Raw genomic sequence first — 15,998 nt, 5'->3', positions numbered from 1 at the left:
AAATTTCCTGTGTTTTAACTGAAAAGTCCTTTTGATTCATGTCAAAGACATGACTAAAAGCTTGCCAGGACTCACTGCAGTGTTCCTTCACTTTCCATTAGCAGTCTCTTGAAGCACATGATATAGCAGTTTACAAGAGAAAAACATCAATGCACAGAATTTAGAATGAAGCCAGGCAGAAAAAATAAATATTCTGTCTTAAAAAAGTGAGCCCTTAACTAGTCCAAACTGTATTCAGCAAGTTCTATGACTATGTAATTATCGCCAGATTATGGTATCTAGAGGGTAAGAAATAAAATACATTTGACCCAAGAGAAGGAATTTAACATGAACAGCTAAACAAATTTTGATAAAAATGAACTTTTCAAGTTTTGATGGAAGGTGAAATAAAGGGTGAGGTGTGCCTGACACTGTAAGAATATTTTTCGTGACATTGTAAGAGTATTTTTTAGTGCTTAAAGAAACTGATTGAACTGAGTGTTCTAGACAGTGTTCAGGTCATTAAGTTGTGAAAATGCCAAAGCAATTAGGGTAATATAATCAAAGTTTAACGAGAAGTCCAAATTAACACTTTCGACTATTGGTGCACTGCCTGAAATGGTTTTGAAAATGTACTTTTTGGTGCTTCTTTGACACCATCTGAAATCTGTCCCAACACTTGTGTCTTGCTCTGAAAAGGCTTAAAACATGAAAAGAAGGAAGAATTGTTTTTCTATTCCTCTCATCTCCCCTTCACCATTTTCTTGGATGAAGAACCCAAATCTCCTCCCAGCATAAATGGAAGCAAACTAGGTTTAAACATTTGGAAAGATATAAAGGTTTATTATTAAATGAATCCAGATTTGACAGATATTACATTAAATAAAACAGCAATAAAGTTTTACTAGGGTTTATGTACAGATCACAGTGATTTTTCATTGTGCAATGAGGGCTGACTTTGTAACTTTGAACAGTACTTACACGCAAGCTACAACAAGCAACCAGCAACACACATTAGCCTAAGTGAACCTCACAAGTCAAGCAGTCCAAACTGATTATGCAGCATACAAATACCTGCTACTACTATCACTACTCGCTACACAACAGAGTATTTATAAAGCAGTCAAAGTTTGCCATAGAAAAGTGCAAAACATGGGAAGTCTGTACACAGTACAGTACAAAAAGGAATCATGCTACAGTCATTGAAAGCTGAAAAATATTTCTATAGCATAGGAAGCACTGCATCACAACTCTTCTGAATGGCAAGCAGATGGGCTGAGGAACAGCCATATCTTCATTGCTTTCAAAACTGTAAAATCCCTGTTAATCCATTTAAACATAGTTTAGTACCTATATTTGATCCATAACAATGACTTTCTACAGTGGAAGATCACATTAGTTAAAGCTCAGTAGCACACATATTCATTGATCAAGCTAATTTACAGGAAAATCTACAGCATGTTCTTCATTGAAATCATGAAGCATTTATATCATTTGGTTACAAGGCAATTGAGTTTACAATTCATGTTTATCACTTAAAACCTCAGACTGGGCAATTAAAAATATATATATATATATCTAAAACTCAAAAATAAAGGTTGGTTTTTTAATGTTTAACATTCTTGTTCACTGCTGTAGAATACCAAGGGCCTATGGCTCTCTTGCAAGACAACAGTCCTTATGCAACAGTCTATAGGCAAAAGTACACACTAACAGAAAGAATCAAAATAAAATGAACCTCAAAGAACACCCTACTTGAACAGGAGCTAAAAAAAGTCTTCTAGTCTTCTTAAAAAATCCACAAATCCAGAATTCCTAGTGCAGTGTTTACCTGCATGAGCACTCAGACAGAACTACATTACTGGGCCAGGAAGTCCCAGTAAAGATTTAAAGCAGACTCACTTGTGCAAATAAATAAAACAGCCAGGTAATGACACCACAATAAGTCCAGGACTGTAGAGAAAATAACTGATCACTTAAAATAATGCTTCAAAAATGTTTTGGTTTTATTTTTTAGTTCAGTATTTTAATTAAAAAAAATTGAAAGCAGTTTTGTACTAGAAAGCATGCTGACGAGGTCAGTAGTTAGGTGTATGTACACATGGCTCGGAAACAATGTAAAGGCAATAGATTATCATTATTAATAATGTTGTATTCACTTCCTTAGTCTCCATCATAATGAGTGTCAGTGCATCCACTGCCAGCAATGGATAAGAATCATAAAAAGAAAATCCACTATCTCCAGTTGTTCAAGCACTCAAAACTTCTAACCGCCACTGTGGCAAATTACTCAAATTCAGCTTCATTTCCTCAGATCTGAAGACTTAAAAACAGAACAGCTTTGAAATTTGAAGAAAAATCCTATATTTAGCATACTTTCTTGTTGCAGTATGTAAATTTTTAAATAAGAAACTGATGGTGTAGTATTCAGAGTTCACAAAATACCCTAAGCTTGCACATTACAAAGACTCCCAAACTGTCTGCTCCCCCTTACACAAAGTAAGCCGTGTTTTATGTGTTTCAGTTTTTCCAATTGATTTAGAACAACTAATTTCACAGATACAAATATAGTGGGCTAGATTGATTTTTCCACGAGAACAAGGAACTTAAAGTACGTTAAAACTGTAATTTCCTATGGATTGTCCTGTATTTCATTATACATTCCTACACAATGTTTACTGAGTGGCAGCTGGGGCCATCAAACTGCATAACATCAAGACAGCTTTGTGGTATTCCAGATTATCATTTTGAAATATCCTGATTCTGTTACACATTGTCCATCTCTGCCACGAGTTATACAGATAAGACTTGCTTTATAAAGAAATAATATAATACCCCAGAAGATACGGGTTCTCAACAGCACTTATGTACTGCCTAAACAAAACAAATTGAGATAACTTTTTCACAAGGAGACTCCAGTAATGGATCTGCCATAAAATCAGAAATATGGTAATTTCAGTAACAATTACTAGAATGCCTACTTTTTGGGCATTCAGGGTTTAGTTTAGAAAAACAAATCTTCGGCCTACACTTCTTATTGCTTTCAGATCAAAAACGTGGAGAGTAGTTTTTGGGAAAAACTGTCTGTATGATCTAATTAAACAGTATTATGTAGAGCCATAAGTCATAGTAGTAGAACACCAGAGAGCTGATGTGCTCTGAGAAAAAACAAATTTGGTCTAAATACTATAGCTTCACTGGAAGATATCTAAACCCACAATATCCTAAAGAATGTAACTGCTTTTTGTAACCGAAGCACTTCAAAATCAAATCCCTTATCACAGTACGTAACAGGAAAAAAAAAAAAACTAAAAAAAGAGATTCTGCCTAGTATTCAATCTACCTTCATGTTTCTGTGCATTAATATATGAAGATCCATATATGTGCACATACTGATATTTAGTGCCACGTAAAATGAAGCAATATTGCAAATACTTCCAAAACACAGTGTGCTCAAGCTGCTAGAAAGGTGTTAGCACAGGATGAAAATAGAAACTCTGTGCATCTAAGGTTTGAACTCCACATATGAAATTGCTGGCAGCAGGGACTAGGAAATCTTCAAAAAAGGAGGAGCAGAAAAATAAGGCTGTACTATATATTCAGTCTTCCCTCTGATATTCTGAAGTGCTCAGCATTCAACAGCAATTATTTCACTAATGAAAAAGGTCTGTTATGGCTCATGATTCATATTTGGAGAACACAACAAACTTGCGAGGGAACAACTTGTAAGAGCCAGTTAAAGCCCTTTTATCAGGATGGACTGACTTGCAAGTTTACAGTGAGTTTTCATGTGAGGAATCTCATTTCATACAGTGTATAATCACTCACAATTCTGGTTTTCAAAGAGACATAATTATAACAGAATTTAATAAATTAGCCATTAAGATGCATCTTAAGCAACAATAGAACATACCCTTGTCTTTCTGCTTTCAAGTACTATGGTTGTAAGTGTGAGGCATTGGAAATTTTAGGTACAAATCTTTCTTAAAACGTAATTATTTTTGTTTTTTACAAAGAATTATAAAATGTATATAAGATGATGAAAAACTCATTTATCCTTTTTTAAGACTTTTATTCCTAAAGAACTTCTTGTAAAACATTATTTGAAAAATAAAAATCATAGACTCTGCAAAGTACAAAAATTTACATCTTTGCACAATTCCTGTGCTTTAGTTGTACTGTAGTCATTATATACATATATACTAATTTGTGCTTTTAATTACACAAGTTTAGTATAAACTTATAAAATTAAGTCTATGAGTTAACTATGCAAAAAGGATCTGGGAATAGCAGGAAACTTAATTCAACCATAAGTTAAAAAAAATAATCCTAAAAATATCATTTTAGTTAGTCTACTTCAGAGCAGACTATCATTATTACAATTTACTAAACTAAAGTCAATTGTTTACAGCAAAAAATTATTCCTGCCTGCCTCCATCTTTTTTGACATTTATTACAGACTAATACACATATCTGAATGCAGTATCATACTTAGCCACAAAAAAAAAATCTTCCTTTATATCTGAACTCCAGCGTTCTTCAGACTTGCTCTTAGCGCTTCAACGTCCTTCCAGTTTCTAAGACAAAAAAAGAACACAAAACTCAAGGTGGACTATTTGAACTCAGTAACAAGTATCAACCTATCACACTTTTAAGAGAGAATATCCAGGGTACAGAATTAATCTGACAATCTTATTCCTCTAGAGTCTGCATTCTTGGTAGTAAAACCTTACCGTTAAAACCTATCATATTTTCTTATCTGTCAAATCAATCTAGGTATTTCTTTTTAACATACTATTTAAAAAAATTTAAGGACAGAAGGACTTAAATATCTGTATGCAAATAAACCTTTATCACTGTAGAAAACCAAATCCTGTGAGGTAAGTGATTTTTGTCACTTCAACCCATTATGAACCAGAAAATGTAATTTCTGCTTATGGCTCTCACTCACAGATCTGCAATGTTTTCAACAGCACTTTTGAAATTTGGACATACCTTGTCCAGTGTAGATGTTACACTCAGAAGTTCTTGAAAATTTCTAGATCTTTAGGAGGTACTGGAGGTGTCTTGTTCCAGTCATCTTCAGGATAAGCTTCAAAATTGGAAGTATCCCCATCATTGGATACTTTGGGCACTATGGGAGGCTAGTCAGAAGAAGCACAACAAAAATGTTAGTAGGTTTCCCAGTGAGCTCCTCTCCATCATGCTGTTCTGTAAAAGATCTATTAAACAAATGGAGTACAGATTTGCAGTTCACCTTTTCCCTAATAATGAACGGCATGAGAAAGAGAAGCTTGCAGCAACACATATACATTCCCACACTTTGTAAATTTTACACTTAAATAGTATGTACTTGAAGGACACTTAGATAATTAATACACTTAATACAGATACCTACTTTATTGAGCACTAGCTTCTTTTCAACAAGAATTTCCATAGCAGCATGGGAAACTGCTACCATACTGCAGGAAAAAAGCCTCCTCTTCATTGTTGTCAAATAAACTGATTGCTTTTAAAGAGTTTGAAATTACTAATTTCTGTCTACCAACTGTGGTTTTTCCTAACCTAGTAATAAATTCAAGCAGGTAAAGAAATTGCTTCACCATAACTCATTTCACAAGGATGGATTTAAAAACAGCTTAATTCAAATGGATTGTTTTTATGAAACTTGAAGGTGCCAAGAGAAGTATCAGTTTTCTGTTCGTTTTCACAGAGGATCCTTTCAATTTCTAGTACCGCTCATCAACATCACAGTGCCTACTTTTAACTTGTCTTAAATCTAACATTGAGAATACTCTGCGCTTCTGGCCACAGACTATGAGATAAAGATCCTTTCAGGACCATTTCACTAACTGCAGGTGTTAATGAAGGGCAAACCCCTTTTCCTCTCTCAAATGACATTCATCCCTCTATCCTGGGCAGCTAAGAGATTAGCTATCATGCTGAGTCCAACAGAAGACTTTAGAATGAGAAAACTTTACAGATGATCACTGAACTGGCTCAAAATTATGCCACAGACAGAACTATAAAACACAGCAAAATGCTATTCTACAGATCAAAGTCTGGCTTCTACTAGCTCATGAGGTCTTATCTGATCATCTGGGCTTTTCAAAATGATGTCATCATCAGTAGGTTTTCAACAGTAAAGACAGGTCCCTGTAAGACAGTACTTCTAATTTTCAGCCAAAAGCAGAGTCCTAATTTTGTGTCTGGCAGACACAGTAATATTGCCCAGATGCTGAAGAAAATGTGCAGAATCTGCTCTGTCCCTGAGAACTGTCTGCTCCCCTGTGGGCAGTGCCTGGTACCCTCCTCCCTGTAAGCATTTTGGCAGAAAAAACAGTTTTGTGAAGTGACACACACAAAGAAAAAGCAAAAGAAAAGAGAGAAAGGATGATTAATAAAATTATTTTCTCTCTTTCAGCCATTGCTATTATTCATATGATATTGCTATTTAAGACCCTATTAGGACCATGAATCAGTGCATCTTTTATACAATAGACAAATTCACTCCTTTTACAGGAAGAATGGATTATTGTGTGCATTATTGCATATTTTCAACCTCTTCATCAGTATGTAATTGTGAAAATAAATTTGGAAGAATATAGCTGCCTCTAGAAATAATCTATTAAATATTCTGTAAAATTCTGATCCATTTCACATCCCTACTCTTGAGTTTAATTAAGCACCATCTCATCTTCTAAGAGCTTAATGCAACCATCACAAATACTAAGAAACAGGTTTTTTGTATTCATAACAATCTGAATGCTACAGTGACTCTTATTTGATTAATTTTTAAAATAAAAATGCTACACATAGGATATTTGGACCTGAGACATTTGATTGTGCACCTAACAATCATTTTTAATACTACTTGTTTTTTATTGTTTTGGTTGTTATAAACTTCAGAGTTTATATACTTATAAAACAGGTTATCATCCAGTTTATGTTCTTTGCAGGTTTCAGTAAAGAGAATTTATAGTAAGTACCTAGAAAAATGTGACTTCTTTACAACGCATATACATAAAACATCAATTGGGTGCAGTAATGATTAAAAATAGAACAAACCCACACACTCAGAACACTGTAAACTTATTTTTCTTAAAGAGAAAAGTAACCTACAGCTTTGTATTAGATGCTTTTTACAAGAATACAACAAGAACATTTTAATATTGCCTCTTTTTTTTTTTCTTTTTGCAAGAACTCAAGGTATCATCCTGGAATTTAAGTGCAAGAAACTAATGCAAAGAAAATAAAAACAAATTGGTACTTAATTGATTGCATATGGTAACCCAACCTCTGCTACAGAAAACCAGTGCTGTAAGGAATTGTACAAGTTGGAACTCTGAGGAAGTAAAGAAATAAGGCAGCTTTATTTCCAAAGGATTTTAAAAAGCATTTTGCAGTGTTGATAGCTGTTGGAAACATCTCCATCATACAATTCTAGAATTCAGTGCTATTAAAAAGTATGCTGGAATTACATTCATAAATCCTTCTCTTTCACCTTCCCTATTCCGCCTACTCCGTGTTTTACGTTTTATTAAAACATTTACCTGAAATGAACTTGGCACAAAAATTTAAAGCCCAGAGCAAAATACTTTCTTATATGTAAGGACAAGGAAAAAAAAAAAAACCAAGAACAAACAAATAAACAAAAAACCCCATAAACAAAACAAAAAAACCCCACACCAACAAATTATCAATCTCCTTCACCTCCCCAAATAAAAAAAACACTTACAACAAGAAATCACTTACAAACTCCTAAACTAAATTTTCTCATTAACTATTAACTAATCAGCTTCAGCAAACTAAAGCAGGGATTTTTTTTTTTAGACAGTCCATTTATAGACAAAAATGAAAACAGACATTCATACAATTAACTCTGCATTGCAAAAAGGCAAATATGCATTTAATTACTAAGTGTGCATATAGACATGTGGTTATACACACACAAACACACAGATGCAACAGCCAACAAACCTTCAACAGATCTTAAATGAACAATGATTTCTCCTTGTGATGTCCTATACAGTATTTGCAGAATGTACCTTTAGCCTCCTTTGAGGTACAGCATCCCAGTCTATAGACCTGAACCATCGATGTCTCTTCACATCATCTGCTCCATTCTTTAACAAAAGAAATCAAAATTACTATTTTTTAAGCTACATGTATGCCACACCATGTATTTCATTGCAAGGACTGTGATATCAAAGCAGACTAATACTCTATCCTTTTTTCTTTTTTTCAGGTGAAAACAATTAAAAGATTCTTAAGGATAAAGTAATTAATTTTCATTTCATTTTCATTTCATTCATTAGTTATTTCCCTAGCAGGTCATGAGTTCAGCAATAAAACCCAACTATTTTTGATTTGAGATTTGTTTGGGCTTTTTTTTAGCATTCTTCTGACACAATGGAGATCAAAAACAAGCTTTAAAGTACCCACAAAACCATTCAATATCGTCCTATTTACTTTTGTTTTCTCCAACATTTTAGACAATGCCTTTTATTCAGATATACTTTTTAATTGTTTCCCTATAAAAAAATATAATGAGGGTTGATGGTGTTTTAAATAAAAATAATGTCTAGGAAGCAGAGAGTTTTTTTCAAATATTACAGACATTCTATGCTGACAGCAAGAGGTTCTCAGTACTGTTACAAAAGTAAATATATTACAATTTGTTTTCATTTTAGATATACAGTTAAAGGTGTATTTGCCTTGTAGAGATTATTCTCTCTGGGGTGCCTGTTTTATTTATGTACATTATTATGTATATACATTATATGTATATATTATTTATTTATGTAAGAAATAAAAATGTCTCTTTTTCACGATTAAGCTTGTTTAAAGCACAGATTTGTTTTGAAGGCATTAAGCACTGGGGAAAACCAGCTGGTTCTCTGTCTCAAGCCTGATCACAGCACAGCACTCCAAATTATACCAGGTACAGCTCCACAAAACAAAGCATTATCAAATATTTAGATTTTTTCAGATTTATGTGGAGTGAGACTATCCATGCTCATATCCAATGAGGCATCAAAGATAACAATATCTAGTGCCCTCAAAAGCAGATTTGAGTGAATGCTTCACCCAGAAAATGTTCCGTGGGATTTGCATCTTTTTAAACCAATTATGATCATGGAAAAGGATCAGACATAAGTCTGACCTAATGCTCCCACCCCAGAATCTGCTCTCAATTAGAATGGTTTTTGATTTAAGCATTTTAGTCAATTGTAGAGAAAACCCCAAAACAAACCTAAGCAACCACAGACTAAAAAAATCCCCCAAAATAACACAAAGCACAGCCAAACACATTTACCAAAGCTCATGTTTGAATAAGTCAAGATTTTCTTTTGTTCTTGTTTTCCTTCATAACTGTCCAAAGATATAAAAGTTTTCACTAGTAAGTGAGTTTAGAAATTTTCAGCTTAAGAAATCCCCCTGAAAAAACACTACAAAGGATGCTGAAGGATAAGAAAAACATTATTTCCTGTTTTCTCTTACCAGTCTATGTTTGAGCCATAAAAATGCTCCAAAAGAAAACACTGCACAGCTGCTTAAATCATTTATATTTATATCAATATGTTAAGAAAACCCTGGATGACTGTACATCTTTTACCTTCTTCACCTATGCTTACCATTCAATGTGCTTTGGGCCAAAGGGCACACCTCTAACACCCCTTGGCCAGAGAAATAAAAATTTTAGATGTCTCTAAAGAATTGAAAGATTATACAACCTAATTTCAGTATCTATAGTCTTCATAAATCTCTTCCTATTAGAGTAAATAATTCTTCTTGGTGGAAGAGTTTTGACTGTTTAATCAGCCCCTCCAAGACAATGACTGGTATCATAGTACTACAACAATCCTTATACTCCTAAAAAATTTTTTTAAGCTTCCAATTTGATTATTGCTCCTTCTGGGATTAACAACTCCCCCAAAAAAAGAATCAAATGAGGTGGCACCCTGTACTACAGGACCACATTTCTGGTCTAATCTATGTTTTCACATTAATGAACAGGGTAGTGGTGGGGGTGGTGATGAGGAGAGACGGAAATCATAATGAAGGATAACATTAATCCAAATAGGAGAATGATTTTCAGAAAAACAGAAATACACAGCTTAAACTCTGCATTTAGGACCGCATAACCGCAGTAATGTGTGGGAAAATGTATCTGTTTCATACTTATAAAAACAACAACTCTATGAAGAGTTGGTCTATATATATATATATATCTTTCCTATAGAATTCTTTCAATCTTGTTCTGTGTCACAGCAAAGATTTTACACTGACCTTCATATTTCCTAGTCGTCTTGTTCTGTCAACCACAAGCAGCTTCTTAATAAGGTCTCTGAAGTAAAGAAAACATGTTCTCTGTTAAACAGAAGTAATTTATATTTAACTGTCAAGTGTTACGGAAGACAGACATGCTTCCCTTTGACCCATTTGTTCCCCCATATTTTAGGATAATGAAGATTAAACAATTTAACAGAATTCTTGCAGATTTCTTTTAGACTCTTACAGGAAACAAAGGAAAAAAAAGAACCCTCTCCTCCCCTGCCCCATGCCAGATAGCACCATTTAGGTCTCTGTATTTTTGCATTTTGCTGGGCATTCCAAATCTCAAAATGAATCTCTGATCTGTTTGTCAGAACTCAACACTAACATATATTAAAAAAGCAGATAAAACTGCACCCTCATCTTTATGCTAAATATCCAGGGAAACCATGGAAGAGCTAGTCAGATGCTTAAAACCAGTAACATTTGTAATTTCATTGAAAACAAAAAGCCTGACCAAGAAACTGGTTCATTGAACAGTTCTACATAAAGCTAAATCAAAATTATAAAAGATTAAAGAAAGTTTAGAGACATAGAACTCTTCCATTTTAATAGCAAAATACTTCAAATATTAAGCCCCAAACAACTATGACATAAACCAAAACTATCATAATTAATGTAATTAGCTTGATTACTCATGAGCTGGAAGAAATCTGTTTTTTTATTTCTATAAACAGTTATATTTTATCTCAAAGATTATTTTGCTATTTGATTTTAGAAAAATGGCATTCTGGACTAATTGCATAAAGTGCCAATGACAAGAAAGAACAAAAGTTTAACCATCCTTATTCCTATAATCTCAAGTAGTCCTGACAGATGACAGACAGCACGTAGTGCTGGAGATTAAAGAGCATGGCTAGTTACAATTTTGAACAATATGAAAAGTTACAAACAAGTCAACAGTTTTCTTTACAGGAAAGAACACAAACATAACAATGACACACCTGTCTCTCTCCATCCCTACCTGTAATGTCTACTAACCCTCCCGAAAACAGCATTGTGTCACTTATCCTTGAAATCACAAAAGTGTGTGCAGAAAAAAAACCTATGAACTGAATGTGCTAGACTTTAGCTACTTTAAATAGCTGTTGCATTTTACATTTGCAATTCTAAAATTCAACTGGAAAAAAAAAATAAATTATCAGATAAATAAAAAAGACCTCATAGAAAGCAATTTTTAAAACTCTCAGAATTATTTCAGACAATCAATATTTGAATTAGATTAAATCATGGGACCAACTCCTTTTACAGTCACCTTCACAGAAATATCCCTTTCTACTTCACAAAGATGACCATTCCTTATGTAAGAGGCTACAAGGATGACTATAAGCACACTTAAAACAGAAATAGGACTGAAAAGAAATACAGAAATCCAAAAAGAGATTCACAGAGTTCATGGTCAAAGATACTTTCCTATTCCCATAAAACCACATTTCATGGATCACTCTTGGTTTGCTTCAAAAATTCATCATAAAACAGTTAAGGGATGAGCTTATTTGGTGATACAGTGTTGTCACTGAAGATGATAATTGCTGCATTGGACCATGTAACTGAAATACCCATTGAATTGAAACAAATAATAGATGGTTTAGAACTTCTTTATTACATTGGTTCTAAAAACTTATTTAAAAGTTATGTTAAAATCAATTCAATAGATATGCTGGTGTATGTACTTGAAGAATCAAATTCTACATGAAAGTCTCTCCAAACCAACAATCAGTAAAACGTAACATTGACATTTCTTCTGGAGTTTTCCAAAACTGACATTGCAAGGAAAAGTTTAAAAAAGCAGTAAGAAAGAATGACATTCAAGCAGCAGGAGGGAAAGCAGAAGTGGTACGAATTCAGAAAGTAAAAAGTATGGGAGGGTGATAGGGAGTAGGAGAATAAAAAACCTGAGTGCCCATAAGCTCAAGTAGTACATATGACTAGGGAGAGAAGTGTTCTCAGTGCTCAGAAGGGGAAATAGTTTTGCTGCCTCAGAACAGAGAATTAAAACACTGTACAGCACTGACACATCGGACACAGTCTGAATTTAGAACCCAAGATAGCCTTCTTTCTGGCTGAAGTACTGACTTACTGGAAGGAAAGAGAGAAAACAGATGGGATAGAAGGTAAGAAGCAGGCTGCCTTCACTGGGCAAAATAATCTTGGCACTTTCTTTAAGCTAAGGATGCAGAGATGTTAGAAGACTACTGTCATGGGGTGACTTTACTTTTAAGATGGTTTTGAGAGCTAAGGAAGTTGAAGCTGCTGGTGGCTGATGGGAGTCTTTTTTCTTGACTAATTATCAGTCATTTCTAAAAATTGACAGCTGTTTAGACCATTAAAAAGTGAAGTTAACTTGTGAACACCCCCTTAAGATGTACAGTCAAAGCTCTCTTGTCCTCTTTGGGTTTTCGGCTTCTGAAAAGGTAACAAGGCTCCGTCTCGGCCTCCTCCCCCCTCCAGGCCGGACAAGGCCGCAGGGGCTGGGGGGGAGAAGCAGAGCCAGCCAGCCTGGCTTAGTTTTCAGTTTCTGCTGCTAGACTGAAACCTGACACCATGAACATCTGCATCTTTCCAAGACTTTAATTCTTTTACTACCTGGATAAAACGTACAGATTACTCTTTTTTCTCAGAGAGACAGAGAGAGAGAGACAATCAACATGAAGAAGACATTATAAAACTACTAAAAACAGTGAAGAAAAGAGTTAAGTTTTAGATGGGGAGAGAATAAGGAGATGCTTTATAAGCTGAAAATATATTTCTCTTAAAGCTATAGAGACAATAGTGTTTGGAAAAGACTCCTTTAATTCATGACAGAGTATATTGGGAGGAATAGAGTGTTCAAAGTGTAGATTTTGGGCAAAAGAGAGAGTAATTGTGATACAGTGAGGTCCTGGAACAGAGCGAAGTGAAAATTTGAGGCCTTGAGAGGCAATGAGAAAACTGTTTCCAGGGAAGCTCACAGAGACAGATGAAGAGAACTTTTGCCTTTGAATAACTCATCCTTAAAAATGACATCCCTAGACTCATGGCCCATACACACCTCAGAGTGATGTGAAATGGGAAGAGTGAACTGATGACAGGATTTCCGGGCAGCTGGCATCAGAAAAATAGAAAACTATAACAGAAATAGTTTTCTTGTGAGAAACTCCATAGATTGGCAGAAGAAGACTTCTGTTTCTCTACAAAGGCTGATGAAAAGACTGTAACAAGAATTAAGACTGTTTTAACCATCAAAGTTCTAAAGTTTTTTGTCTCTATGTTGTCACGTGTACAAAGGAACGGTTAGGTAGTGAAAGATAAAAGAGTATTCTAGAAGTTTATTCTGGTGTTTTTATTCTTGTAGTTTTGTTAATAAACTTTCTTTATTCCTTTTAAGTTTTAAGCCTGTTTTGCTCTTGTTCTAATCCATATCTCACAGCAAGAAATAATGTAATTTTTTTTAGTTACTGCTTTAAAACCACGACAACTACCCAGTTCTGCATATTGTGGTTTAAGAGAAGGAAGAGGGGCTGACAGCCAAGACATTGTGCTCACAACTCACTGCAGAAAGCAAGTGAAGCCACAGAAGTAGTGTGGCCAGCAGGACAGAACAGTGATTGTCCCCCCCCTCTACTTGCCAGTGGTGAGGCCACACCTAGCATGTTCCTGTGGCCAGCTCTGGGCCACTCACTTTAAAAAAAGAGATGTTCTGAGCCACTCATTTTGAGGTGCTGGAGCATGTCCAGAGGAGGGCAATGGAGCTGGTGAAGGGTCTGGAGGGTAAGTCCTACAATGAGTAGCTGAGAAAGCTAGGATTGTTTAGCCTGAATAAAAGGAGGCTCAAGGGTGACCATATAAGTCTCTGTAACTACTTTCACTATATCGGATGGGTTGTTAGGATGATAACCTAATTTGGGGTACTCCAGCTTCTGATCATAACAGATCAGAACACAGAACACTGCAAGAGATAATCCGTTTTCTTTCCAAGACCAATTGGATCAGGAAGACCAGATAATAAGAATACACTAAACTGGAAACAGTGTGGAGCTCCTAGGAGAAAACTGTCACAAAGAGATAAAAATAAGATACTAGTCTCCCCATAGTGAGCCTAAGGGGATGAAGACATGCTTCATTCACTGCACCCCATGATTCAGTGGAAGCTTGAACAAAAAAGCAAAACAAACATACAAACAAACAGTCTTTCTCAAATGGTTAGTTTTGCTTTTAATTCTTCATCCAGTAGTGACAGTAAGCAAGTACCTCTCAAGGTCACTATCAAAACATCATGATTAACATAGGAATAACTTCCCGTCTTCACTCATCCACTCAGTTATCTCAGGTTCTTAGGAGAAACTTCACATTTATATTTGCATTTCCTCTGTTTCAAGGTTTATTAAAAATAATTTCAGTTACGGAATTTTTAAATAGGAAAAAAAAAACTTATTTCATCTGCAATATACCTTTAAAAACTGCTAAATACTGAGAATTAAACCCACATATCATGCATATGCAATACTGCATATTGAACTGGGCCCCTGCCAATAAATGTAAGTTGATTTTACACTAGAACTTTTGAAGCACCAGAGTTCTCTCAAGTAATTACACTGAGAGTTATTTAAGTGGTATGGATCTATAGATAGAAACAGCTTAGTGTTCTCTTCCCTCTCTCCTAATTTTTACTCAGACTATCTCCTCATATTTCCTCTTGACCTTCTTACAGTACAAGTCAATGGGGCTTGCACAAGGTGAAAAAGCATTTAATATCCCGTAATACACAGAAAAGAGAGTCAGAGATTATCTTGCAACTGCATCACCACTTTTAAGTCTACCAAATATATAAGTTTATTTGGACTAGAAGTGTAAATGTAATATAAAATATTTCCCAACATGATGTTTCAGAAAATCCGAATCTGAAAACAGGTATAAAAAGATATTTTAGAAACAGTGCTCAGAAGGTGTTTAGAATAGAAAAGAGGGAATCATGGACTTACTTTACATATAAATCCAAATGCCTCGGGAAATCTATTTTGCCAGCAAGAATCTTCTGATATATACCAAATGGATTGTCATCAAAAAATGGAGGAAACCTATTTTAATACAGAAGAATTTCAGATGTTAGAAAAAGAAGTTCTAAAAATCTTATAAGCAGTATTATGTTATAGTAATTCCCCTCAGAAATAACTGATTATATTGTTCATTTTGACAGGACACTACCAATCAAATAGTATCTTGAAGAATAATTTAAGGCTGCCATTGTAATACAGAAAACATTTTTGTATGCCACACACTGAATGCAGAATTAAAATTTAAATATATGAATAGAATAATATAAAATTGTTACATAGTTGCACTAAAAATATAATTTATGAAACAAATTTTCAGTGTTAAAAGTAAAAAATGCTTTGCCTTTATCTCTAAAGCCCAGGGATATACTCTCCAAAAGACCATTACCATTTTTGATCTTGTCTTGTAACTGCAGGCACACCCTTATTTACCAGTTTCTGTCTAAAGTATTAAAGGACCTCCACATAAATACACTATTCAGTTCAGTTATTTCTTGTACTTCTTGAATATATGTTTTGCTAGATAAGGTTTTTGAAACAGTCAGACTGCTCACAACTCTCCAAGAGCAGCTGGCTTTCTGTGTGGGACAGATAAAGTTTTCATTTCACAATCTTCCCCATGATGAATAGTAAAATAACATGTAATTA

The 15,998-nt window shown here is 34.6% G+C and overlaps 1 protein-coding gene across 5 annotated transcripts in view; it reads right to left on the bottom strand.

Annotated features, from left to right (window-relative positions):
- Nucleotides 1-801: 801 nt before the first annotated feature.
- The window catches only part of PRKX (protein kinase cAMP-dependent X-linked catalytic subunit), a 60,923-nt gene continuing 45,726 nt past the window's right edge, over nt 802-15,998 (bottom strand). For 4 of the 5 annotated variants that reach the window (XM_058863165.1, XM_058863185.1, XM_058863169.1 and 1 more), the window contains 5 exons: nt 15,279-15,374; nt 10,273-10,330; nt 8,028-8,105; nt 4,975-5,123; nt 802-4,556 (listed from right to left, as the gene is read on the bottom strand). In XM_058863165.1, the coding sequence (XP_058719148.1) occupies nt 4,998-5,123; nt 8,028-8,105; nt 10,273-10,330; nt 15,279-15,374 (358 nt within the window). In that variant the 3' untranslated portion in view covers nt 802-4,556; nt 4,975-4,997. Of the gene's footprint in view, nt 4,557-4,974; nt 5,124-7,959; nt 8,106-10,272; nt 10,331-15,278; nt 15,375-15,998 lie in introns of those variants that run through there. The other variant, XM_058863177.1, reaches the window with a different exon arrangement.

This window comes from Poecile atricapillus, chromosome 1 (assembly GCF_030490865.1).
Source record: "Poecile atricapillus isolate bPoeAtr1 chromosome 1, bPoeAtr1.hap1, whole genome shotgun sequence".
NCBI classification, from domain to species: Eukaryota; Metazoa; Chordata; class Aves; order Passeriformes; family Paridae; genus Poecile; species Poecile atricapillus.
Note: the sequence above shows the minus strand (reverse complement) of the source record. Positions and strands in the feature narration are given on the sequence as shown.